The 26,287-nt window shown below is 38.1% G+C and overlaps 1 protein-coding gene across 5 annotated transcripts; it reads right to left on the reverse strand.

Annotated features, from left to right (window-relative positions):
• Window positions 1-1,925: 1,925 nt before the first annotated feature.
• Window positions 1,926-22,194, reverse strand: LOC135461986 (V-type proton ATPase 116 kDa subunit a 1-like). 5 transcript variants are annotated; one of them, XM_064739308.1, is made up of 23 exons: window positions 22,115-22,194; window positions 20,782-20,951; window positions 20,227-20,425; window positions 19,794-19,872; window positions 19,318-19,415; window positions 19,015-19,143; window positions 14,324-14,400; window positions 13,398-13,524; window positions 12,910-12,992; window positions 12,369-12,462; window positions 10,058-10,270; window positions 9,389-9,539; window positions 9,041-9,180; window positions 8,610-8,746; window positions 8,313-8,403; window positions 7,833-7,951; window positions 7,297-7,448; window positions 6,837-6,892; window positions 6,532-6,633; window positions 4,918-5,058; window positions 2,683-2,803; window positions 2,342-2,513; window positions 1,926-2,078 (listed from the first exon to the last, which is right to left on the reverse strand). In XM_064739308.1, exons 3-23 carry the CDS (start codon window positions 20,341-20,343, stop codon window positions 1,979-1,981), a joined length of 2,499 nt encoding a protein of 832 aa, XP_064595378.1. In that variant the 5' UTR covers window positions 20,344-20,425; window positions 20,782-20,951; window positions 22,115-22,194; the 3' UTR covers window positions 1,926-1,978. The 5 variants fall into 5 exon arrangements, with proteins under 5 accessions (XP_064595378.1, XP_064595376.1, XP_064595379.1 ...); XM_064739306.1 differs by lacking the exon at window positions 14,324-14,400 and adding an exon at window positions 16,103-16,191; XM_064739309.1 differs by lacking the exons at window positions 4,918-5,058; window positions 14,324-14,400 and adding exons at window positions 5,269-5,382; window positions 16,103-16,191.
• Between the last annotated feature and the right edge of the window lie 4,093 nt (window positions 22,195-26,287).

Genomic DNA, 26,287 nt, shown 5'->3' on the forward strand with positions numbered 1-26,287 from the left:
TCGCACAGCTTCGTCTGAACTGCATTTATTTCTTTCTCTACCTTTAACTTAAAGGGAATAGTACATGATGTACCATCCTTCTTCCAAGTGTTTAACTTTTCCCTCATGAAAAAAAAGGCGTATATGAATGTGAAAACTGAAATGACAAAAGTAACATTTAACAGAGTGACTCTAAAACCATGAATTGAAACCAACCACAATGGATGCCAAAATGCTTTATGATAGCAGTGCGTAGAAGAATTTTTTATTTTAGATCACAGCCAACACACACGACAAATAGAGAGGGCACAAGCAAATCTATCATTAACATACATTTCTGAATCATATCCTGGCTAAAGCCCTCACACAAATAAGCTAAAATGTTTAGAATTTTCCACACAGCATGTAAAAACCCGTATATAATTTATTACACAATGCAGCATTAAACTCACATTGCCTGTGAAGTCTACAGAACAGGGCTTGAAAGACCTATATGTAATTACAAAAAGCGCAACGAACAAATCTTGCAGGCATCAAGTTTATTTTCTAAATAATATTAGCAGATCCTAATGAGTATATGGTGATATTTTTGCAAGTCATGTTTTAAATCTCATTCTAAGCGTCTTGAATAGCCATATTCACCACTTGATTTGATTGGTTTTATTGTTAGCCAACCGCCCTCACCCCCTTCACTCTGCGGTAAACATCACAACTGGGCTGAGTACACGTCAGAATAATGGACAGAGTATTGACAGTTTTAAGTTTTAAAATCACCAGCAATATTAAAATAACAAAGCAAATATTAGCTAATGTGTTTTAAATGGACTGTGATATGAATAATATAAAAACCCCAAACCACAGATAAAACAAGATGTACTGATCTTAACAAAATATAGACTCTGCTGCTGAGGTCTGAAGAAACAAAAAATATAAGAAACAGCTTTGTGAACACTCAATCTGTTTTTGTTTAGTATACATATTTTTAGCTCTGTAAATAAATGAGTAACATTTTTTGATAAGTTCTTTCATAACAGACAAACAAGAATAGTGATAAACAAAGACAATAAATAGGCCAGATCTCTTTAGAGTGAAAAAATCTGAACGTATCATACAAGCACTTCTGTTTATAAATTATGAAACAATTTGATTAAAATCAACAAATCACCTAAACCTTTCTACAATTATAAATCTTGGGAGTATACAGTCAGATTTGTATATCCCATTTCTCTTTCTCAAACACTGAATAATCCTTACCTTCTTATGAGAATACTAAGATGTACAATGCTGGCTTCATAACTCTGGGCATAACCCTTGTACACCATAACACAATTTTTACACATTTTAGAAGTAATTCTCCCAATTACAATAATACATGTTTTGGGGGGTTTCCTCATTCAAATTTCGCAAAATGTACAAGTAACTTCCCTTTTTTTTTAATGGAATTTCGAAAAAGAAAAAAAAATACAAAACTATAAATACATAAAAAACAAAAAACCAAAAAAAACCAAAAACATAACAGCATCTGGTCAACTAATTCTTACTACGTCAAGGTATGATTAACTTTGTCCACTTTGGTGCATGCATTTCTAGAGTGTGCCACAGTTTTTTAAAGAAAATGAAATCTATACACCTAATTACTTCTATCACGTATTTCATTCTGATTAGATTTTCATGTGGTATAGACTGTTTATAAGAAGCTAACACTACCAGGAAAACAAGCATATTATATTATAACTGGTAAGCCTTATTAAAAATCTAATTGAAATCTGATCACGTACTGAAGGAGTGTACAGACCTGATAAGAGTGTTTCCTGCCTCCCTCAGCTTTGAGATACATGCCATATGCACTCATATCAACAGTGACAATCTATGCACTGAATACACTGATCCCATGATGAAGTTGGTAAAGTTACTCTAACATGTCTAATTTCAGTTTTACCAGGCCAATGAGTAATCACAAACAAGTACCATGAGTTCAGTCGAGTGACTAGGACAGGCTTCAGTCTTCAGCTTGGGGGTGAGATTCCAGAAGCAGCTCAAAGGAAAATGGCAGAAACTTGTACCCCTGACCTTCGTAAAATTTGCTCTGAAATTCAACCCTGCAAAAACACAATTGTAATGTTCATCAGCTGCTTAGTTCTGCATTCAACCAAAAACCATATTTAGTAAGAATTTTCAGCTCTTCAATGAGAAGGATAAGGGGTTAGATTTTAAGATTAAAACAGCCCCCAAAATACACCATATTTAGCACAATTAAATGATTATTAAAAGTAACTTCACATGAATGAATACATCCAAACAAGGTGTTACACAGCGTAACTGAAATCTCCACTGCTGTTTGTGGAGAGTAAAATGAACATACCAGTGGAGACGGAGGGCATGAAGGAAGGCAGACAACCCTTCCATGAGGAGGAGGACAGCAATTGTCAGACAGGCCCAGAATGCAAACACAGGCACTAGTAGAATGGCTCCAGTGTATCCATCAGCATTCAGGCCAATTTTCATCACCATGGACCACAACACTTCTGACAACTCTGGAAGAGACACAAGACAATATATGGCATACACAAATATACAGCAATGTACCCGGGAACATGCATAATCCAAAACTCCTGCTTGGGAACATGTACATTATTCGGCATTTACAATCAATCTTTTAAACTACATGTTTAAAGGCTTCCTCCACAATGGGAGATAACTTACGAGCATGTGCCAGGCTGAGGGCCCAGAGACGTAGATAGGAAGCTGTGTGAGAGATACAGCCCAGGCAAAACTCAATGGTGTGGATAGCCTGGTGGATGATTAACTCTCCCCAGTTTACTTCCTGAAACAAAAACACCAACAAACATTAACAATAACAGAATACAATTTGTCACGATTGAAGATTTTTCCAAAACTGTTGCACAGATCTGCCTCAAAGGCCATTGGGGTACTATTCCCTGCGCAATGATGACTCGGGTCCAAGCCAAAATGACTAATGTTAGATTTGGGTCCAAGACAAACTGACTACCATTCTCTGGTAATACATGAGTATGATGTTGCCATTCTTCCCACAAATTGTCATCACAAAAGCAAGAGTAAAAGTTTTAAGTGGGGAATGTTCCCATAATTCTACAAACACCATTTCAAATGATTTCATTCGGTTATAATTTCCCTTTCATATGCTATAGAAAAATACATGTATGTCTGGGACAGTCTTTGTATCCATTATTTATGTTCTAAATCTTGGGCCAAATAAAAATCTGGAAATCTTTAAACTAATATTACAGTAATAGCCTTATTAATAAACTAGGAGTAGAAACGCATACAAGAACACTCAAAATGATATGGGGAAATCTCATTCCTTCAGCACCACCCACACCAACTCTGTCTAACATGGCAATGTGACTGGTGGGAACCCATTAACATTTAATACCATGCACAGGCGACTTTCTTAAATCGAACAAAGAAATAAAAATAGCAGGTTTGACAGTTGGTTATATGTTGATGTATTATGCCACATCACCTAGTCACAGAGGAAATTCCAGTAGCAACAAGTAGATTGAACATGTAAAAGAAGATTCAAAGAGCAAAAGGTGGGAATGCGGGTGCTTAATGTGGATACCTAAAGCAATAGAGAACTGGGCAAAGGGATGTGGGTGTGTACAAATGGCTAATGAATAACTACTCATTTCATTATTGGCCAGAACAGCAGCACACAAAAACCCCACCGAGCAAACAAGAAGAAGAACACTGGTTATTTACCTTGCCACAACAATTCAGTCCCAACACAGGGAAGACACTCACATATGTAAGATGAAGGTTGCTCATGCAAGACTGAGGTTACTTATTAGAGCTAACATTCCAGCTAGGTTTAATAGAAAAAACATTTATGAACACTGAATGAAAGTCATCATGCAATAGCACCAGGCAATACTTCATACGCCTATTAACAGGTATCCAAACGTATGTGTATAGATTCACATTAACTCTCCCAGTTATCTTGGCATTTTACAATTCCGCAGCACATGCACTAGCCCAGCCACAATACATGTACCCAATGAGCGACTGTCATACAATCATGTAGAGATCCACTAACATGTCTTATAGGAATTACAAGTCTTAATTCTTCAATTGTTCCAGCATATTTTAGGTAAACCCTCATTAGATATCTATGATGAGCTTAATGGGCTTTAAACCAACTTTTATCAAATTTCAAGCAATTTCAACAACATAAAGAGAGGACTTTGTAAGAGAGATGTCATCACCATACACACTCTGTTCTATGAAGCATCATATGGGTACAGCAAAATACATGTACATATAAATACGTTTTATAATTTGAATAGGCACATGTATTCTGTAGTGGTCCAAAAATGCTTCATATCACAGGGAATGTGCTGATAGACAGAGAACGGAGATAAAAATGAAGATAACAGGTAAGGGAGATGTGGAAATGGGTGGGAAGATATCTTATGGGAACGACTACTCTTTAAACAAATGACGTTTCACAAAATTTTTAGACACTGAAACTGATCATTATCTACGTACTTGTTCACAATAAGAAAAAAATCTAGCTTTAACATTAAAGTGACATCAGTTTAAAACCTTCATTTTAATCACAAAAAAAGAGCAAAACCACTAGTGTCTTATATTTATTTTTTGCCATTTTTTTTTGTATGTAGTCTACATACAGACATGTTGTATGAGAAATGTTTGGGTAAATATTTCTGACAGAAACATAACAGATTCCATCTATGAAATTATTTTCAAACAGCTAGTGTCTTTAATATTAAAGTTATATTCAACCACTTTGGCCTGTGATGTCATCTTTTATAAATCCAATATTTCATGGATTAACTTTCAATCGAAGCAAAACAAACCAGAACAGGGCTGAAAACTGACACTGCCATAAAGGTGAGTGCAATAGCAAGCAGAGCTGTTGGTCAGGGCAATCACCTCTGTAATGTCTGTCTGTTCCTTGTCTGTATCAACAGGCGCCACACTGTTTTCATCAGCCTCTAAATCTAGCCGGATCGCCTGGCTTCGATCGTGATTGAGCAGGTCCCCACTTTGTATAGATAGGCTAGGATGCATGTGCTGCCAAAGCAGCCAAGATAAAAAGGGAGATTTTAAAAAAAGAAAAAAAAAAAAAATACAGAAAATGAGGCATGGCAAGCACTGTGCAGAAGTAAGGTCAATAGTTAGTACCACAGCAGTCCTTGCTCGCACTCATGCACTCAACAGGATTGGAGGAGTCCCACGGTAACCCAATATATACATGTACATGAAAGTCATTACAAACGTCACCTCTTCAGCAGGCTCAGGGGCAGCTTTTGGAGTAGCTGCATCAAAGTGAGTCACTTCAGCTGTATCCTCAGTACGGCTCGGGCCATTAGTGAAAGGGAGAGAACCCTGATTCTTCTGAAAATTGAGGTTCACTTCAACTACATGTTGGTTACTGATGTTTAGTTATTTATCTGATTGTCGCTTAAAAACCATGCTCAATAATTTTTTCCCACTTATACAATGGCGGTCAGTTTCATGGAAGGAGGAAACCAGAGTGCTCACAGTTCACCACTGACCTTCGGCAGCTCTGTGACGAAGCTTACAGCTGTTGATGTACTGTTATTGGTGGAAGACAAGTGATCTTCAAAAAATGTTATGGTGCTTGAATGGCCACAAAAGTGTTGTATGCTTATTGTCAACAAGGCCCCATGAAGAGTACGTGCCTTGGTTACTACGGTTAATAGACACCAATTACCAGAATAATGTTACAAAATCTGGAGAAGGTGAATATAAACATTACAGTTTTATGTGGCATTCAAAATGTAACTTTAAATGTCTCATCAAAACAACTGTTTGGTTTTCCCATGTCAACATATGAACTACATCCACTGACAACACATGCCAGCACTCAACCAATGTTAATACTACTACAGGTCTAAGTGAATCATTACAACTAACAAAAGTATGGTGACAATATTAATCTGTTCAATCCTCCCGTAAATATCTGAATAACCCACAAGAAATTCTCCCAATACTGTACACCCTTCATGATGGTACATGTACTTCATTACTTGTTCAAACAAATTGGCTGCAGTTTTAGTGCTTTCCTGAAATGAGTGGATGGTCAGTGAACACAGTGCTATAATCACAACTTCAAGTCCACAGAAAGTATTTCTGCATTAGCCAACTACTTGCATCCTGTGACTTTGTAACACAAGAAGAAAGAACTTAATTACATTGTCATTTTTTTTACTGCAGGAGGAACTAAATCAAAAACTGACTCAGAATTATCCACAAATATGGGCCAATTCTTCAGGACAGGAAACATACGCCTGATACAGCCCCATGAATAATACACATAATTCTAGTCCCTATAAAACACCCGAAGATAGGACGGTAAAGTTTGTAAAACGCTTGAAATAAAGAAACAAAAAAACATCTCCCCAACCATGGTCTGACTAGCTCATTAAAGGTCACAAATAGAAATATTTTTGCAAATATTAAAGATGGACTGTTTTAAGTTTACCTAATTTGAAAATGGAATGTTCTGCCTAAAGGCCTTACCTGCTTCTTTCTCTGCTGGTAATAGATGACCAGGGGTTTGCTAGCCAATATCCATGGAACACAGGCCACGGCCAAGAGTACTAGAAAGGTATTCACAGCTTCCTGTTCAACAGCAATCACATGTTTTCTGAGAATTTAACATCATTATTTGATATGTGCAGGTATGTTGTCAGATTACTGATAGATGGCCATTATAAATCAAGAAAGCAGCTATCAAAATCTATCTGGTAAAAAGTGTTTGCTGTGAAAAATTGTTGTTGAGCATTTCAGCTACAACCATGAAGGTAAAACAGCAATCATCTTACCTGACCAGTGAAGACTGGGAACTCTTGTCCCTTGAACATGAACATGTTTATGAGACCTAGAAAACAGAAAACAGATTGTTTGTTTGGGTTTTATCATTTATTTTAACACAATTTCGATCATATCATGATGGTATGTTCTTTAAGAAGACAAGCCCCAATGCCAAGATATTTACAGTGAAATAGTGCTTCACTGAAAAGCCACATGATGACACCCAACATTCCTTGCGAAGATGATCAACACAGAAGATGTAGAAATGACCTCACCTGGGCTAAAATTCTTGTTTCACCTGAGAGGTGCAAGCTCTTACTTATGGGTTTTGCAGAGCAGTCTTTTTTTTTTAGATTAGTATGAACAGATATACATGTGTACATTGCTTTCTTTGTACGCATAATACATTTCAGACTGGACACCTTTGTGATGAGAGAAATACCCAGTAGAAGGGAACAAAGTGTGTATTACCTATGAGTAGACTTGGAGCCTGATGCGCCCTTGTTACGTCAAAGTGAACCCACTTGTAGAAAATCAGAATGATCAGGTATCCAAACATACAGAACAAGAAGATCAGCTCAGGAATGAACTTGCAAAATATGTCAATTTTTCGCTGAAAATATCTGAAAAAAAAAAAATAGAAACAAGTTACAATATAACGTTTAAAAATATTGGAGTTTATTGCTGACAAATCAAATTCAACTGATTCAACATGACACTTTGAAAATCACACACATACACAAACACATTTTCATTCTTCATGTGCATTCGAGTACAAACACACCTATTCTTCTGCAAATGAATGAGAAATCAAGTCCAGAATGAACAGTCTGATTTATCTGATTGGTATTTTTTACGCACTACTCAAGAATACTTCACTTATACAAGGGAGGCATTATGGTGGGAGGAAACTGGGCTAAGTAAGCAGAAAACCTATGACCATCTAAACGTTAGAGGCAAACCTTCCCTCATGTGGCCAGAGAAGAATGAACAGTTCGAGAACATACCTGTAATTCCAGAAACTTAGGCTTATGCCAAAGAACATCTGGGATACCCCTAGAATGACAGACAGCTTCATCTTGAGTGAGTTGGTGAAGGTGATCTTGTTATAGGATAGCTGCCAAACCTAGCAAAGACACAAAATGTGTCACAGCAATATGTATATCACTGGAAATCTGACAATTTTTAACGAAGAAAATTTCAATGATATATTGTATAAATATGAACTTTGAGTCTGGCAAAGAATTTCAAAATTTTAAGGTACATTCAAGTACAATTTTTGTAACTTCAAACTTAAATAGCAGCTACACTGATGTAATGTATTTGTGGAAATACCATTTACAATTATTTAATACAGATGAAATATTGACGGACAACTGCATACCCATAAGATCATCACTCTACCTGACACTAGAGGTAATGTCAATTCAGACAAAGGGAAGACACATAAACCATGATGTAGGACAGACAGTAGGGAGAATACTTACAGGGTCCAGGCCAAATGCATATGGTGACTGAGAAAACGTCCCATTTGCTGGATCCATCATTAAGATTTCAAATCTGTTGAAATCTCCTTCACTGTACAACAAGAAAAAAAAAGAAAAAAATTGTCTAACATGCATATAGTTTCATTGCAAACAGAATTTATGTGACTAGTATCAGTTGAGCATCACTAATCCCAATGCACATATTACTAAATATGTAAGCGAATTAAATACACTTTTGGTTAAACAATGACCCTGCAGCTTTCCTTTTAGCATGAAGAAGTAATTTCAATACTTTACCTGAAATGTGGGGTCCATGAGGAACCAAAGATATTGAGGGACTTAGCAAAGGCATCATTATAAATAAAGCCAGCATAAATAGAAAAGAATCCCATCAGAAGAATGATGTATCGACCCCCAAAGAAGGTGTTCCAAATCTGTAAAGAGAACAAGAAAAAGTAAAACAAAACAATAACATACAGGATGAATTAGCATCATAATGGCTACACACATTTAACAACTTTGGACAAAAGAGTAGATCACTTAGTTTCTTAGAATATGTCATTTGCTCAACTGATAATCCACTGATATGTTTCACAATCAACTTTTGTAGCAACAATCAACATATAGCATCCTAATGTAACACTGCTTCGAGGAATAAGGGTCTGAACTGAAACAGCCTATTTACAGCTTCTGTATGAATTTTACAGAATGATTCACACAAATTATACCTCATCATCAATTTTCTTGGCCATCAACTGTTTTTCTTTGAGGACCATCCATGCTGCAAACAAGGCCATTATTAGTCCGTGGCCGGCATCCCCAAACATGACCCCGAACAGGAATGGGAAGGTAATAATGGTGAATGGAGCTGAAAAACAAGTACAGTTAAATATAGCCTGTCATTGTTTGATAAAATAATAAATGGGGTTCGTCATTATACACCACAATAAGCTTCTCTTACACATTAAAATAGAATAAACTGACATTAAAGAAACTCTGAAGATCTCTGCTTAGTGTAAGTCCATGTTAAATGCAAGATAGCTGGATGTTAATTAAAGCTGTGATGTGGGCATTACCTGGGTTGACTTCTCTGTAAGAGGCTACCCCATAAGAGTCCACAATGGTCTGGAACACTTGTGTGAACTTGTTAGTTCTGTGATAGGTTGGGGGCTTCTCGCGGGTCACCATTCGGTTGAGGATTGATGGTACACTGCTTCCACTTCTCTCCTATAAACACAATCAAAACACCAAATAAACACATAGTTTTTGAATGTATACTTAAATACTCATATTTGTATTGTATACAACCTCTGATACAGCTCACATACCATATATGCAAAATAAAGCAGAGAAAATGAAGCTAAGATGAAAAACCTATCATTTAGATAGGTTAAAGACTGTTAAACTATTAATACGATTAGTCAACCAACATGGCAAAACATAACAATTACGTGTATGTTTGTTTTCAAAATAGGAAATATATCAATATGAGTCACAATACAACAAATGCTTAAACATGAATACCACAACCTGGTGACAAATGACCTCAGACAAAGTTTGAAAATTACATATGATATGCCATTTATGGCTCAAAAAGTTAAAACTTTGGAAAAATACATGTTGGAAAGATAAAATAAAACTTAAAATTTTTAACTCAACGGTTAAAAAATAAGAGCTGAAATGACATTTCAAATCAGCCACAGCTGTGTAGAGCGGGCACATGGGTACTGTTGTTGTCTACTCACAGTTCCCCGGCGCAGAGCCTGCTGTATACGGTCGAGGTCAGCCACAGGGCACCAGCACTCTGCTATCAGGCATTTCTGTGTCACATCCAGGTTGAACATGTTCAGCGTGTGGTAGATAGCCTTTATCTTGCGCACTTTTATGAACCAAACTTTGATGTTTTTAGCTGCTGCCACCAAGACCCTGTGTCTATGGTCCTGTGTCTGGCCTAGTACCTGTTGAGGAAAACATGAGCTTTTAAAATAACTATAGCAACCATGATATGACTTGCAAAGAAAATGTGGTCAATGAATCATACAGTAAACATTTTGAAAAGAACTTCATCTGCACGTGCAGAATTGGACTGCCAATCCTAAAATAAAGAAGAGTTCTATATCCAGGTTAATAATGGTATAACTGAAAACCCCTCAGCACAGGAACTTAAGTCAGAATTTAAAATAATTGTTGGAGTAAGACTGCCAAGATAGAAAGTAGTGTATACAATCACTGAAAAACTATTTTCATTTATTTGTAGTTTCATAACTTAAGACTTTATTTCAATACAAAAATTACTAAAATAGTCAATTTTGTAATTTACTGTAACTAAAATGCACACAGAGCATCATCAATGTTACATCCCCCTTTGTCATTGTGCCTTATATGCATGTAAAACATTGAATTTTACACACAATGCACTAAGTCATGAATTTTGTTGATTTACAGTATTTAATTTTACACATAGCACATCAATGAAGGAACATACCGCTTGTGTTATTGTGCTCTACATGTGGGCACAATTTGAGCTCAATAAATGCAGTACTTTTTCAGATACCATCCCTAACATTTTGCTTCACATTGTTTTCCTGGTTATTGGATGCCGACACTTGCAGGTTGCTGCAGGCCTTCTTGTTGTCCTCGCTATAGCACATGAGTTTGGGGACAGCTTCTTGAGTGTGTTTGAGGTTCTTAAGCGCGTTTTAGGCTACCTTGCCCTATAACAAAATGACCTTGGGATCCAGTATATAGGCCTACGTGATTTTGACACTGAACTAAGTTTTATCGATGAAAATGTGTTTTGTCATACGCTTCTTTCATTGTTAGTTTAGTAGAAATGCATGAGTTTTTTGTTACTTAAATATTCAACTAATATTCTACGGTACACAAGGTTTCATATATGGAACACCAGCACCTCTGCACAATCCTGATGTTAAGTACAGGTGTGAGATGATCTGTACTTGGTGCATATTTAGCCCTTCCACAAACTAAATTCAATGAATGTAGTTTCCTCCACTTTATTTTTAAACCCGGTATCCGCTTTGTCCATGTGTGCTGGTATCCCAATTAACTCCTGGAACAAAATGCCTCAGATTCAAAATGGCACTCTGCAGACTACTGTCAACCCAATCATGAGACCCTCTTATAGCTACTAAACAAAAAACATAATGTTCACCATTCTAATGTTTGTCATGACAAGTCAATGTATTACACAAAGCAAAGAGGAAAGAAGACATTCTCAAACGTTTACGTAAGTTTATCTCAACCCCAGCATGTCAACTTGCCGGTAAGCCTTGCTCCCCGGTAGTTTCTCACTTGGTTTATAGCCATTCTATAATCTGATTACAGTTATCAGCATTTAATGAAAGTGCACCAACACTGACCCCTTTATGAGGTATGCCGTCAAAGTGAGCAAAACTGTGTTCTGTGTTGTTGATGAAGCCACACACATGCGGCAGTAATGCTGCTACAACAACATCACACTTGCATTTGAAATCAAACTCTCTCGCAAGGAAATGTAACCGATTACACGCTATTCCATTATTCAGAGAAAAATCCTTTTCTTTTTGCTTACAATGACGTAATATTCAAAATCTTAACCCTAAAATAATGAAATAACTCATAGGTCCCAAAAAACAGTCAAAAATGAAGCAAATGACGTTGTGCTATTTACGTATATTTCTTGGTGAAAATCCTTGTTTGTTTGTTGTTTTGGCTGTTGTCATTCGAAAATGTAAGCCTTCTCACATCAAAGTACATCACAGATTTTTGCAGGACAAGATTTAGGTCGTGCTATATCCAACTGAATGCTACAGCGAGGTTTTCTTATAGTGATGCTACACTGTATCTGTTATGACCAAAATAAATGTACATGATAAAAATATTCACTGCTCACTTTACAGCCAGACCAGTAAAAATTTACTTCAAGGTTAAATAGAAGGAAAAACTGCTTTAACAGTGGAAAAAGCAAAAGACAGTTTGTTAACTGCTCTCCATGAGTCTGAAAAAATCAACATATTTCACCCTCTAATGACAATAGATGCGATAGTAATGTCTTACAGTGTTCAGATCCTCAATACGGGTCATGACTCCTAAAGCCATTTCCCGTCTCTCTGCAGGGGTTTCTGGGCACGGGTACAAAGTGGCACGGAACCTGTCATCACACAAAACTTTGTTAAGCATGCCAGAAACTGGACTATAGTTAGTCTAGACTTATCATGCCATCACTACTGGTTTCTGGAGAGATTTCTTTTCCTAAAAAGATTCAAAATAGGTGTGACAGGCTAAACCATGCTTCGTAGTGATACCTGTATCTCATCAGATAGACTAATGTTCACATGTCAGCTTTAAAACTTTGAACAAAACTTATGTGGAGAAGCAGAAATTTGCCTTGTATGAACTACAGGTATATCTCCAAAATTTGTAACCAGTAATCATACACAGTCCGGCAGATATCTTTAATGTTAGAAAGGGGACAACTAACTTTAGATACAGCATCATCCTCAATAAAAATCTGTGAAACTGAGACCTAGGAGTTTCCCAATGTACTCCTGTCCTTGTTGACAGGTGTTCATCATCATTTTTATGCGCTTATTCCTACCCTTCGCAGATCTTCTTCACCCGGGACTTGAGCTGGTCACCTTGGAAGAAAATGATGAACACTGATTTGTTGACTTGGTCTCCCTGAAAATGGAGAGATGAAAACTCAAACACATTTTCATATTCTAAAATCGCATCTTTGCTATTTTAAGCAGAGCTAGAAGCAAATAATAATAATGAGTACTGGTATCTGAGTAACAGTCAAGATATTGCAAAATGCAAACATTTGACAACAAATGAGAATTGTGAGAAATTTGCACAATGCACAGTAGCATTACATATGAACACAAAACACTGCAGCCTTGTTTTTTCACATTTCAGATTAAATGAGAGCCTGCTAAAGGTCTGAACACCTGTGAACATGGTAAAGAATGCTACAGTTGTTCAAGGGGCAATTCAACCTGAATATAATTACTTTAACCATAGTAAATGTATCACTCAAGTGAGGTCGTGCCAGGGGATTGAGATGTACACCACACATCCACGTACCGTGACTGGGTCCTCCAGGGGCATGTCTGTCTCGGCCTGTTTCAGGAAGACATTCCCGCGACAAGCCCTCCACAGCATCCTCTCAAATGCAGGGATTCTCTCCCTAAGAATCACACCCGCCACAAAACTGGACAAACATGGGAATTACATTACAGTTATGAAGCTGTGATCAAGAGCATACTGTTTATTTCAAAAGAAAACAAACCATAAATCCACCCAGTTTATGCAAGTACACTGTATGAGGTGCAACCTTGATGACCTAAATATAACAAAACAATATTGTCATCTCTTTTTTTAATCATTTACTCTCCCTTTCAATCAAAAACATGGTCAGGGCCACAATGAAATTACAAGTTCCAATTCTTATCTGGTTGCTAAAACCAGTGTTTTACAACTTGCTTAGGTATGTTTGTCTCTTTACAATGGTGAGGTTTAGGGGTGGAGGAAATTAGGTTGAGCCTAAAGGAAACCACCAAACTTCACTAGGTACTGGGAAAATATCCTAGCGTAAAGCAGGGAAAAAAAAACAGCGGAATCTAGATTTAAACATATTTTACGCTAGTAATACACAAATCTATAATGATAGTGCATTGCAATTCAATGAACATAAAATCTTACATTTAATTCAACATGTAATTGTTGTGTGTGTATTTGTTAGAGGTGACCACACCTGGTGTTGACTGTACAATGTGTGTGTGTGTGCATATTTGAGGAAAGTAATGAGCCAGTGTGCATGCTATAGATTTATGAAGAAACACCTGTACTTGTATTTGTACATGCATACTGTACAACATCTGCTTTCAACTGTACAATCAGAGGATTCTCCATGTCATTATAAACCCAAAGGCCATGAGAGTACATGTGCTTGTATGCAGGGAAAGGTTGTGGCGTTACAAAGTTGTGATGAGGGTAAGGGCAGGGCCTACCTAACTCCTGGATGCGAGTCTGGGCGCTCTGCGTCGATCAGCAGGTGTATAGGGTCATCTCCCTCCCCGTGTTCAGTCTGATGGGAGTACCAGTAGATTACCAGGTCAGACAGACCATAGCTAACACATTCTATTCACTACATACATCAACACCTACCACTTTTCAACATCTCACTATCTATTCGGCCTATAAAGCTTTTCCTCGCAACAACCCCCTCTGCCTTGTGACCACCACCCGGCCCTTGTGTGACAACATAAACATGCGCATTTTGCAACATGCATGCTTCTTACACAGTACCGGGGAATTGCAATGCATGCCGTGTACAACAAAGAAACAAGTAAATCTAAATGTGCATCATGCAAACATATCACTATATAACCAAAAGATCCCCCGTTATTTAGGGTTATAAACTGAAATTTAGCAAAAAAACAAAGAGGGGGTCAAATGGAGTAGGGTGTATGGCACACTAGTGGGATTAATTCTATCCTTTGAGATGTTTTTAGATAAGGAAAGGGGTTAAACAGGCAACAAGGCCAGGGTGTTATCAGAACCCAAGAATCCAGTGTCCAGGAAATGTTAGTGAACCATATGTGAAGATTACTGCAATCTGCACGTAATGATATTTCAGTACTGCAACATTATACTACTCAGGAGCTTAATTATACCATTCATACTGTGAATGAAAGCATCTACGAAATTAACGAGGGCTTCTTGGAAGAGGAAACTCTACAATTTGACAGAGTTACTCTCTTTAAATGAAGGCTTCACTCATTTGTGTATTGCTGTGGATATCATTAACCACACACTTATTTTGTTTCAAAAATAGTTTGGCTTCCAACTTAAACTAAGTTTAGTACGGTATTGACAGTGTACATGAATTTATCCCCAATGGATGAAGTGATGATCTAACAAATGGAGACAAATCATTCATATGTACAATAATGCGGATCACAAAATATCAAAAAACTGAACACCTCAGTTTTAGGGTTCTAAGGTTGCTCGTGAAGTTTCTGACTGTACTAGGCACTAAGGTTAGAAGAGCTTTGGGCTTTCAGATCAGAGTACATGCATGTACAAAAAGTGCAATGACCTCTCCCACTGAGACATGTCCAACCCCTACCACTGAGATAATGCGCCTACCCCCTTAGCCCTACCACCCGCTCCACCTTCCCAGTGTTGCCCTGACAGCATCATTCTGAGTCACCACAATCTCAACATTTCATCTGAAGTAATGTCGGATAATATTTAGTCCTGCATGTATATACACTTTACTTTTGCCACGATTGAACAGTCATTAATTTGGGTGCCAAGGGGAGAACTGAAGTTCTGTACATACCAGGTTACAAGCACATGTTATTTCCTTCACGGCAAAAGTTGTACACTGACAGTATCATCTCTGAGAGAGTGAATACAGAAAAGACATACTGCCGAAACTGACGGATTGTTCCATGCTGCTGTACACAAGTAGATGTATGAGACTGAGGGAGCACCTTTATAGTGTCACATGCTCAGTGTTCGTACAAAGTGCAGTTATACATACACGTACATTGACAGTTTTTGTATGGTATTGCGTATCTCTGATAAGTCAATCTCAGTGACAGTCGTTTGCATAGACAATGTACATCTGAGCTCAAATGTATGTATTGAGCGTGTACAAACACAAGATATTTCTGTCATGTCAGGGTACAATGCAGGTTTTCATGTAATCTGTTGGTGTATGTACAATACTTTGATAAGTAGTGTCTTGGTACTGTGGAGGTACAGGAGATGGTTCTCACCCTAGTCGCATGGCCTGGCCCCCGGCTAGCAGCCCTTCTTCCCCGAGTAAGCCTACATTCTCATCTATCAAACTGGGATCATGAAGGGCCTGAGTATGACGAAGTTCAGCCTAGTAGAATCAATATAATGGACCCGGTTTAAAACAAAACCCTTCCCTCAAGGAAACAAGAATAAAATAAGACAAATAAAACAAATCACAACATCATCAAGGACAGTGAAAACTGAAAATGTAAAAAGAAAATTTAATACAGGACACTGGTGAGATTCAAAAGTGAAAGCAAAGCATCTCCTCTCACAACATCAAGTCAGACCAGACAAGTGTGGTGCAAAGTTAAAGAATCCAGAGAAAAAGCTGGCTTATCTGACATAGATGTAGAGAAATTTGGGCATAGAAAGCAGGCAATGAAATCTCTATCATAAGTACATTTCTATGAGAACAAGGTGCAGCGCTTTGCACCCTTCAGCAAATACAAAATCTGAGCTGTGTGAACACGACATCTACATCCATAATACTATGTTATCAAGCAGAAAACAAGATTGATGTTACACACAACACGCTCCTTTCACGTCAATCTCCTTTACACTGTAAAAATCTTCCCACATAATTCATACAGAAAACCTTTATGTAGGACATCTGCAGTAGCAGGAATACATGCCTTTTCCATGTACATACAATATACCAATAGTTACATTATCATGAAGTTTTATTCCACCTACTACTGGGTCATAAATGTGAGTCCCCTTAACATTTTTAGTCAGTAAAAGTTACTAAATTTCTCTCCAGATGGAAATTAATTCAACTGTGATATATAATGTGGTATATAGCCCTGTTATAAAGTGTGGCTAATGTTTTTCCAACAAACTTGTACATTCAAATACTTTCACTGTAGTCACAGATAAAGCATACATGCGCTTAAAATTTCTATCACTATCGCATATTGTAGTAAGCAGGAAGTGGTGTGGCTAATGGGCGGATTGATAAGCATATATGTTACTTGTACATGTACTTAACACACATCAGAAGTCTACTGCAGTAAAATAAGTCATTGAAAGAGGACTAGCTGCTTTAAGATTAACATCTGTTTTTCCCAGACATAATGTTCATTGTACATGTAACTGGCAATTTTGGAAATGTGTAATAAATTTCTACGATTTCCTTGAAAAAGATTGGAATTATTTCATTTTTACAAACATGAGCACCTGAACAAGGAAAAACGAAGGAAACCTTCAAGAATTTCTACATTGTTGTACTCCAACCCCAATTTCGAACACCAATTCTCATCAGGGGTGATCTGTGTTTTCTTACAGCTGTTTTCCACATCAGAACAATCAACTTACATGTACATATACACACTCCTTTAAGCTTTCAAGACAAAAGACAGGGGGACAAGACAATACATGCGAAGACATACAGAAAGATGTGGAAACGATTCAAGGTGAAATCTGCGATACAAGTATAGGTTACATTTGCATGTAGATGATACAGATGAAGTTTTCCACATCCACAGGTGTTCCAAAAACATGCACCTGGACAGCACAGGAGGGATATGTGACAGCCAATACATGTGATCTTCCACTCCTGTACATGTACCTATACGTTCAATATTAGCTTAAGTTATCAGCTTGCAAATATTTAATGTCCACATTGAGTAAACTGTTGAATAAACAAGAAGAAAATTTTTAAGTAAGTTTTTCCCACTCTTTGCCTTTATAGTCTGTGTACATATCTGATTGGAACAGCCATCACCTTTTACTAAACCCACAACATGAACACGAAGAGTAAGAATAAAGATGGGTTAAACAAAGTAGAGAAGAACAGGCAAGCAGAGTCAAGCATGGGAGAACATGCATGCAGAGCAACTAAAGAAGCATCAGATTTTCCCAACCCAAGATAAAATCAGTCCCCAGTACTAGTGTATAAACAGTGGGTGAAAAATAAAACAAGACCAATCATTTAGAACTGCAGAAAGGAACTGGTAACTCACACATACATTATTATCAGTATCATTTATACAAAATGAATACATATGGATGTGTCTATAAACAATAGTTTACACACAACTACTTCACATTAGAACATATCATAGAATTAACTTAATTTCCAGAATACAGGATTAATACATCACCACTAATACAGCAGGAAAGTACTCATTAATTTTCAGAATAAATTTTCACACCTATAAGCAAGAATGAATAACTATGTAACACCTTAAAGTTGAAGACTTGCAGGACATTTGAGTGTTTGGCAGTTTTGCACCATTGCACAAAACATTTGTGTCTCAGACAAAATGATGAATGGTGGACCATGTCATGCACATGTCTGACATAGTAAATCTCTGTAAACAGGGCCAGGAAGTCAGAGTGACTGTGAAATAAAGACTAAAAGGTTTCTTTCTCTTTGCTTCGTACGAAGTGACTGTGTGCAGGCAGTTCTTTGATCAGTGCAGTCAGTACTCAACCCATGTGAAGCAGAACTATATGAATATTTGACCTTACATTTTATCCATGACTAAGTTACTCATTTTGCCTGATTCGGAGAGTTCTATTGATCTCAGAAAGCTGTTTTGACACCTTGATATTGAAAGCCAAGTGTTGAATGCTCAAAAGCCAGTTTATAATACACAAATAAGTGAACTCCTGCTTCATATTTGTGTAAATATAAACTTCAAAATTTGGGTTTGTCATTTTCATTAAAAAAATTCTCGCTTAAAATGCCAAAGATGAACAAAACTAATTCCTCATCTGACTGAAGTTAACTGTTTGCGAACTGGATATTTATGAAAAAAAAATGTGGTTTGGGGAGATGGGGAGTTTCTTCCAAGAACAAAATCATGCTATGCTTTTAAATTCTGAGGGTATTCCAGTTAAACTATGAATAATAATGATACATCATGCTCAGAGATGCGCTTACCTCCTCAAAAAATGCTTGGGTTTTTCGCAAAATGTGCTTCAGCTCGGTCAGCTCCAGAAAATTACGCTTCAAAGCTTCAGCATTTGAGTTCACCTCCTTCATCTCGTTCTCCAACTTCTCAAATGTTGCCTGAAGGTTGTAAAGCACAGCACACACACCTCATCAATACTTCCCACCTCAACTCAATTACACCTGTAGCATCTACAGGTATACATTGTTTTTTTCATCTCTATACAGCAAATAATGCAAATGTATAAATATGAGAACCATGACTACAAGAAGCAATGTTAAGATAGTACCCACCTCTAAATCAATCATTTCTCTGGGTGCAGGGGCATCAGGGTTGTCTCCAGTGTCCAGCATTGGGATTCCATCCTTACGAATCTCTTTTTCCAAAAATCCTGAAGTAATTCATCCATATAAACTTGCATACAATGAGTCAAATCACACAATCAAACTTATTACTAATTCTCTCCGTATTAAATTACATTTAGCACTCATGCAACAGCATGTCAACTTTTATTGATATGACCAATTCCTAAAAAAAAATCAACTGATCAAACAAAAGATAACACTTTTCTATAAGAATTCAATGAGTTCAACTAACCAGGACATACTTTCTTCATTCACTTCACACACAAAGGAATGATGAGACTTAGTGAATATGATGAAGCCTCTGTGTCACCAGCTTAAAATCTCCACAACCCTTCCACTAACAGGCAGCTAACACTGGCAACATCAACCTATACAGTTCTACTTATCATTAAGACTCTACTTACGAAGTTTACGCTCCATTTCATCACACCTTCTCACTTCATTCACAAATTTCCTTTGAAATGCATTTACATCTGGATTTAGCTAAAATTAAAAAAAAAAAAACGTACTTTCACAGCATAAGGTATCTGAGAGAAAAAGAACAAGACAAATGAAATTATTTATTATGTCAGAGATGTGCCACATTTTGATATGTTGCCCGTGACCTTTTGACAGATCAAAATCATGTCAACTTGTACACGAAGTGTGCATTTAACGGAACCCTTAATAATATAAAACAAAAACAACAACAAAAAAAAAAAAAAAATCAACAACAATAAATCCTTTCTCTATCGATCTTCCTGGATATGAAAAACATGGTCAGGTTACATTCAACGAACACAGTTTAAAAGAACTAACAGGAAATCACAGGTTTTAGCAACCAGTGTGAATACTTACATCACGGAATTGCACAAGCCCAAGCTCCCCCAGTTCTGACACACAGGCATATGCAGCTTCTGACTGGAGGAAAAGCTGACATAATGTCATCTCCTCACTTCTGAAGAGTGACCCCATGGCTCAGCACTCAAACTCAACACGGTATAATATGCCTGTATATAAAACACTGCTTCAAAGTCCAATGGTTAATATTTCTGTGCTGAAAAGACAATGAAAGAAAGTACTATTTAGATCATTGGAATGTCTAGAAACTGATGATCCCTAAAACCACCTTGACTTTTGAATAAGACATAAAAACCTATCAAATTATTAAATAAACACACAATACCAGCAATGTAAATTTACAAGAGTTTAATCAGAAAGTGTAGATATGAATGCAAATTAATCTACTGTGCATAAAAACAACTGGCCTATCTACATGTAAACATGAAGGAAAAATTGCAGAAGACAGCCAACCACAAGGTTCTTTTACAGAGAGAAAATGGCACTACACAAGCCCACATCGCTTTATACTTCTAATAATCCATATCTGTGCTGGTTTTGACATGTACTTACCACTAAGATGACACAAATCAGAATTTTACAAAATGTGTTCCCATGAGACTCTCTCCACCAATATACAGGTATCTGTGTTGTACCCCTAAACCTTGAGCCCTTTTAGGTTAGTATCAACTGTACAGCTGTCACCTGAATGAACCCCAACTGTTACCACCTGCCACACTCACCTGCAATCAAAGTGAAAGCCCTGATTACTCATGCTATCCCACACCAATTACATGTAGGGTATTTCATGAAGCCCACCACCCCAAAGAGCCCATTCAACTGCACATGTCAAACACAAATGGAGAGAATGTGTTGCCTCACAGCCTGCAAAACAGTTCTGATTTCACAGTACATGTATGTTTGCTAGTTAACTTGGCTTATTCTACTGGAAAACAACCACTTTAGTATCAGATTAATTGCATTTTCCCTACAACTATCTGGCTAATGTTGGAAACACCTTCAACTTTATTTCAGAACTGGCAAAATTTGGTAGTGTGCTAATAATCGCAAACCCATGACCATCCGCTGATTACTGACAGACTTTCCCACATACAGCCGGAAAGAAAACCAGCATGCAATGCACTTTAACTCACAGCGACCACACTGATGAGAGGCTCCTGGGTCAATGCTTCGCACTGGCATGCTAATGGTCATAGATGCAACGTAATAAGCACAATCGCGAGTTCACAAAGATATCGCTGAGACAAGCGGAAGCTCAAGCAAATGGCACCATCGAGTCGACAGATGGATGTGCATTCAATCTAGCAGCTACCATAAAGTAATGTCTCTCATCCATGATAGTTTACCAGATCTCCCACCCATCTCGCCGATATCTGCGTCAACTCGCGACGCTCCTGAAACGCCAATTGGGCTTATCTGGAGCAGATTTAAAGACCTGGTTCGTTACGCAATGTGCTTTGTGGAATGAACTGATTGGATTTTGCAGTTCAATAATTAAATGTTGAGGGACGTAAATATCAGAAAATGTTGAAAGTAGACCTCAAAGTTTAACTTAATGTGAAATATTCTCACCTGAACTCGTTTAATTTTGTGTGAAATAACCAACTAGGGCTACCTTTACCTTAAAGTAAAAGTGATTCCCAGTGAATTGCACACGCCCACTAAACGGAACACTGCTTGCTCAGGAGAAAGAGTTAAAGCGAGAATTCTATTCCGCTTTTGTCCGATACCAGCTTACAATCTGTCAGAAACCGTTTTAGAGCCAGTTAACAACAACAACATTTAAAGATAAACTTTGCTGCAAGTTTGAGGTTTACATAAGTCTATGCGTATTAAAACAGGTGAGATACCGCGTAATAATAGCACAAACTGACTACGAACAAACCTTTAACTGGTGAGAAACAATGAGATTAAAGATGACAGAAATCGGCAAATGCACCTGGAAGTGTCATGGCGCACATTGATTATCATATGATCATGACATCAACATTCAAGGGAGATAACTTTGTTAGAGCCGCACAATGACAGTAGGAAATGTCACGACCACGTGTACCTAGATAACTGCAAGAACACAGAAAATGTAAGGCGTGCAGTTCACTATCTTAAAACTGGGGCCAGTGCAACAGAGGTATAGGCAACGCCTGCTCTTGTCCACTAGGATCACTGAACTATGACTACCTATATTTTTTTGATTGGTGTTTTATTCCGTGCTAAAGAGTATTTCACTTAGGCTATATTAGTCTCCGGATACAAACCTTATATGAAGTAGACAAATCCTAAAACCGAACATAGTGTAGATGTATACCAGTAGACCTGTATGCATTAGGCAAAGTAATAACTGATCTACTACTGGTGGTTGCTAATGGAGCGTCCGCCTTGACAAAGCCGGGAGTTCAAACCCAACTTATTACTGCACTCAGAAGTTAGAGCAAAGAAACAGGACTGGCTGGCCCGGTGTCAGTATAATATGACATGGTGGGTGTCATGTCTGCATAGTGTCTCGACCGTGATGGACCATTGTTGAGATAGTCGTTCATCTGGTAGTCAAATCATGAAACAACTCCGGAATACTCCAGATATAGTAACATTAAAGGATTACCGTCCAGATTAGTTAGTTATTCACAATTAGCTACCCCTGTTTACATTGTTAAAATAAGTGTAAAAAAATATTGGAAAAAAGTACAGTAATCTGCGTAATATCGCATTAAAATCACTAGATAATGAGGCAGGGTCTATGCATTTTTCCGCCAACACTCGGTAGCCTCCGCCGAATGACGTCATACAAGTCCAGTCTTTAAGAGCTATTAGAGCTTCGCCAGATAGTTAAGTGTTAAAAAGCCACACAAGTGACAAGCATATCGAACTTCTCCAAGAAATGGTTTGCTGTTCTGCATTTGCTTGTAAAAAGAGGTTGCCTAAGAACTCTGGGGTTAGTTTTTAATCTAGTTTCCAGACGAATTAGACCTCAGAAAGGCTTGGATTCACTTTAGCGAGGGGCTTTATACCCACCAAACACAGTCGAATCTTTGCTGGACTAGCAGATGGGATAAGGAATCCTGGCGGGTAGCTAAATTTAAACAGCAGAGAGGAAATATTAGGCTTTGGATATATGTATATAAACTCTGGTCACGGGTCTTGGAGGATATAAAACAAAGCGGGAGCTCATTCGTCATTAGTTTGATCAATCAGTATTCCGGTAAAATGAAAGAAACAGGCGATGGCTTCGAATGAATGCCTCTGTGATACACGCTTCCCCAATGGCTGGGTCTTTCCTGTGGATCAATGAGTGAACTTCTAACAAATTGTGAAGTGTGTACAACAACGTAAAGGCCGTTTGACGGCGATGCTGGCGCTTTCTGACCGGTTACAGAAAACATTCCAAGATTAATCATGTTGCTTGACTGCGTTAATCAAGAATTAATGACTGGTGTTGAAATACTCGTTGTTGAGTAAAACTATATTCATCAAAGGTGGGAAAACAAGAAACATCTCTTTAAAACTGCTCAGGGTAGGTTTATTATAATCTATCTCCCTATCTTAATAATACCTGTTGGACGTGCTTGAGTAATGTCGGCCATAATATAACTAGGGAAATTAAACAGTTGTAAGAATTTTTTTTCGTTATTGCCTTGATTAAGTGCACGAACATTATTCCCGCGAACCCATTCTTGAAGTAAATCCACTCAGGGAATAGAATGATATTTAGTGTGATGCGGATAGAAGGAACGAATAGTAAATAGTAAATCTGACCCACACACAACCTACAGTGTAACACAGGATAAAGCTATAGTTTATCAGCCCGTATTGCCAGTGCAGTTGGAAATGCCCCGACAAAGATCAAATTCAACGTCTGAAAATTGGGAATCTGAAGTTTGACCAGAAATGTCATTGTCATAAATCGGAACTTCAACGTCGTCCACTATGGGTTCAAATTGATACGGCAGTGTGTTTGCGTCTGTGTAGGTGGAATTCATGTCGAAAATGACATCGTTTTGATACGAATTCCCAGGTAATATAGGCCGGCTAGACTTGGGTTTGGTCATCTATGACGTCACCCGCTGAGCTTTACCGGGCGGTCGACTGTTTATCGGCTAGGGTAGTAAATCTATTGTTTTTGAAGGATTTAAAGTCATCAGTACGTTTCTCAGAGGCCCTCCTTTAGAATGGTGGTCATGCAGCGATAGCGGACGTTCTTTTCTAAAAGAAATCAGGAAAGAAGAGAAAGAAATACAAAAGGTGAATTCACATTGAAATGATGGAAATTCAAGCTCAGCAACTATCTGGAAAAGTTCACGAGTTGTGCAATGTCAACACAGTTTGTTGCAGAGGTATTACATGCTTTGTCTGAGCATTAAGTGCAGTACAATATTCCTCTGAGCATTAAGTGCAGTACAATATTCCTCTGAGCATTAAATGCAGTACAATATTCCTCTGAGCATTAATTATGCTCAGCTCTGATAGTCTGATAGATTGATAGTCTACCTTGCCAGATAAATGTTTAAACCTAATTATCGTCCAAATTCAACTGAAGCATATAACTGGTCATTCCACAAATCTCTTCTTTTATTACAATTCAACAAACCGTTAAATTACATTGTTCACTTCACGAAGTGAAATAAATAATGGGAACTCGACACACGTCCACTGTCCTCCTGACCATGATAAGTGTACTTGACGTCTGGACACACGATATGGGATTGCCTTGTCCCGGGTTTGAAGTACTTGGTGTTACGTCTAAATGCCGTCGATTTCGTCTTACAACAGTTCCGTCGTCACGGGTAACCTCGAGCGTATGATCGGACGTTCTCCTGTCTGTTTATCATGGCGGGCTAGCACACTTCCTCCTGTGGCCGTATTAGCTGTAACCGGGCATGTTCTTCTAGTAGGGGAGGTAAATTTCTAGCAGAACGGTTGTAGCTCTTTGCCCGTTTAACAAGTTTGCGGTTCTTCTGTTCCTTAACATTTTGAGGGCCATTCTGTTGTAGAAGCTGTTTTGATGTCGGTAACAGGATTTCAGTTTCCTTCTTGCAGAGGCGTTGAGCGGTACAGGAGTTAAGTGGCTTCTGTTGGGAATATTGCGATAGTCTAGCAGTGCTAGGTAAGGATCCGATTTCGCAGAGTTGGTTTTTCTGCTCAGTCCGTTCGCTGTTTTGGCTACAAATAGAATACAAATAAATCTTAATACGCTGATTCAATGACCATGGGTCACACATTTACTAAGCACTTCACTCCCACTCTTCACATATATCAATCACCCATTCACCCAGACACTCTTGTAAACATACATGCACTGGGGTTATGAGAGATCACAATACTATGAATGGAAGGCTAGTCAGTTATATGTTGCGTAATATGTTGGTAAGGTGTAATGTTCAAAGACCTTCTGGAAAGTGACGATGAAAGCGCTTATAGTGCTGTTCCGACTCGAATCTATTACTACGATTTCACACGGATCTGTACTGATACCCGAGAGCTTGTTCACCCCACCAGGAAGATAGTTCACCTCACATTTAAATACAACCGCCTGATCATCAATCCTTCATAAGAGGTTATGTTTGTTAATATAAGTGTTTAATATAAGTGTTAATATAAGTGTTAATGTAAGTGTTATCTCCTATTTAATGGTGTGGGAAAGGATGACCCCCCAGGTACTACAACATTTGCACTCTCAAGAAAGGTTGCCCAGCGTTTGGGTGCTCACCTTGGGTTGAGCAGAGCCACTAGCCATGTGTGGATAGAGACTGGTAGTGATTTCATTATTCTACAGGATCTCGCGGAGGTTCTCGGATTCTCAAACGCGCATGGGTCTACAACCTGTAGAGCCGAGGCTGGCTGGTTGCCCCGACTGGTGCCCCACTGTCGAGGTACTCGCAATCTAGACGAGGAGAGCACGTACGAGAATCCAACTGCGACAGATGGCTCGACGTTGGGCTTCACCCTCTGGAGATCCATCCCAGTAATAGGGAAGGGCGTTAACTCGGGCATAACTATGACATTCAACCTTCCACAATACAAAGCATTACGCTCGGACACCCAACCTCAACTTACTTTCAGTCTA

Source organism: Liolophura sinensis, chromosome 1 (genome assembly GCF_032854445.1).
Source record: "Liolophura sinensis isolate JHLJ2023 chromosome 1, CUHK_Ljap_v2, whole genome shotgun sequence".
NCBI classification, from domain to species: domain Eukaryota; kingdom Metazoa; phylum Mollusca; class Polyplacophora; order Chitonida; family Chitonidae; genus Liolophura; species Liolophura sinensis.